Source organism: Aplysia californica, unplaced genomic scaffold, assembly GCF_000002075.1.
Source record: "Aplysia californica isolate F4 #8 unplaced genomic scaffold, AplCal3.0 scaffold00778, whole genome shotgun sequence".
In the NCBI taxonomy this organism is placed as follows: Eukaryota; Metazoa; Mollusca; class Gastropoda; order Aplysiida; family Aplysiidae; genus Aplysia; species Aplysia californica.
Window position 1 is genome coordinate 242,647 of NW_004798048.1, and position 1,499 is coordinate 244,145.

Consider the following 1,499-nt stretch of genomic DNA (forward strand, 5'->3'; position numbering starts at 1 on the left):
TCCCCCCTCTCTCTTCCCAGCTACAAGCTCCCCGACCCACCCACAGACACAGTAATCCTCCACCAGTTCGGCCCGGCCCCGGCAGTACCCAGTGTGTCGCCGTTTGTCATCAAGCTGGAGACTTATCTCCGAGCGGCCGGCATCCCTTACGTGGTTAGTGGTCGTGTCACGTGGTTAGTGATCAGTCACGTGGTTAGTGATCAGCCACGTGGTTAGTGCTCACGACACGTGGTTAGTGATCAGCCACGTGGTTAGTGCTCACGACACGTGGTTAGTGATCAGTCACGTCGTTAGTGCTCACGACACGTGGTTAGTGGTCTAGTCACGTGGTTAGTGCTCACGACACGTGGTTAGTGCTCACGACACGTGGTTAGTGTTAAGTGGTCTTATCTCGTGGTCAGGAGTTATTGGTGTCATATTAAAGCTTGTTTAGTTGTCTTGCCATCGGTGAAAAAAAATATCCATCTATTTTTAATAGAAGTCAAGATATTTGAGAGTGAATAAGGTGGGGTCGCCTGGTTTCAAACGTACAAGTTACAAGTTACAAGAAAAGGGCGCCAAAGTTTGGATATTTCCACAGCTAGACAGTTCGTGGAAACTGAAAAATTACATTATTTGTGCCTTCAATCAAGGTTTTTCCAATAAAATCCACCCGGAAATGTGTTCTTAATTGGACAACGATGGTGTTGAGCCACACACACAAAAAGAAAAGAAAAGAAAAATCGATAAAAATTGCCGAACTTAATAAAATGCCAGTTTTTTCAATTTACTTATTTTGACAAGCGCCTGATTTCACCACGATGCCTCACATATTTGTATTGTGTTTAACTGTTTTTTTCCCTTCATCTGACAGAACAAATTCGATCGTAAGTTGGGTCCCAAGGGCAAGATCCCGTGGATCCAGTACAACGAGCACGTGATGAGCGACTCCCAGTTCTGTGTGGAGTTCCTGAACCAGCAGTTCTCCGTGAACCTGAGCAGACGTCTGAGCCCACAGGAGGCGGCACTGGGCCAGGTCGTCAGGAGAACGGCTGAGGAGTTTATCTACTGGTAACTTTGTGGAGTTTTGTTGTAGTTTGACTAGGATTCTCTCTATTGGTAACTTTGGTGGAGTTTTGTTGTAGCTTGACTAGGAGTCTCTCTATTGGTAACTTTGGTGGAGTTTTGTTGTAGTTTGACTAGGAGTCTCTCTATTGGAAACTTTGGTGGAGTTTTGTTGTAGTTTGACTAGGAGTTTCTCTATTGGTAACTTTGGTGGAGTTTTGTTGTAGTTTGACTAGGAGTTTCTCTATTGGTAACTTTGGTGGAGTTTTGTTGTAGTTTGACTAGGGGTTTCTCTATTGGTAACTTTGGTGGAGTTTTGTTGTAGGTTGACTAGGGGTTTCTCTATTGGTAACCTCACGAGTTTTGTTTTTAGAGTTTCTCTACTGGTAACATCTGAGTATTGTTGTAGAGTTTCTCTACTGGTGACGTTTGTTGAGATTTGTTGTAGAGTTTCT

General features: G+C 44.2%; 1 protein-coding gene across 1 annotated transcript in view; it reads left to right on the plus strand.

Moving 5' to 3' along the window:
• Positions 1-20: 20 nt before the first annotated feature.
• Positions 21-1,499, plus strand: part of LOC101852576 (failed axon connections homolog) — a gene marked incomplete at its 5' end in the record, with an annotated part of 7,891 nt that continues 6,412 nt past the window's right edge. Inside the window, 2 exon segments of the mRNA XM_005109437.2 lie at positions 21-153; positions 854-1,050. Coding sequence (XP_005109494.2) covers positions 21-153; positions 854-1,050 — 330 coding nt within the window.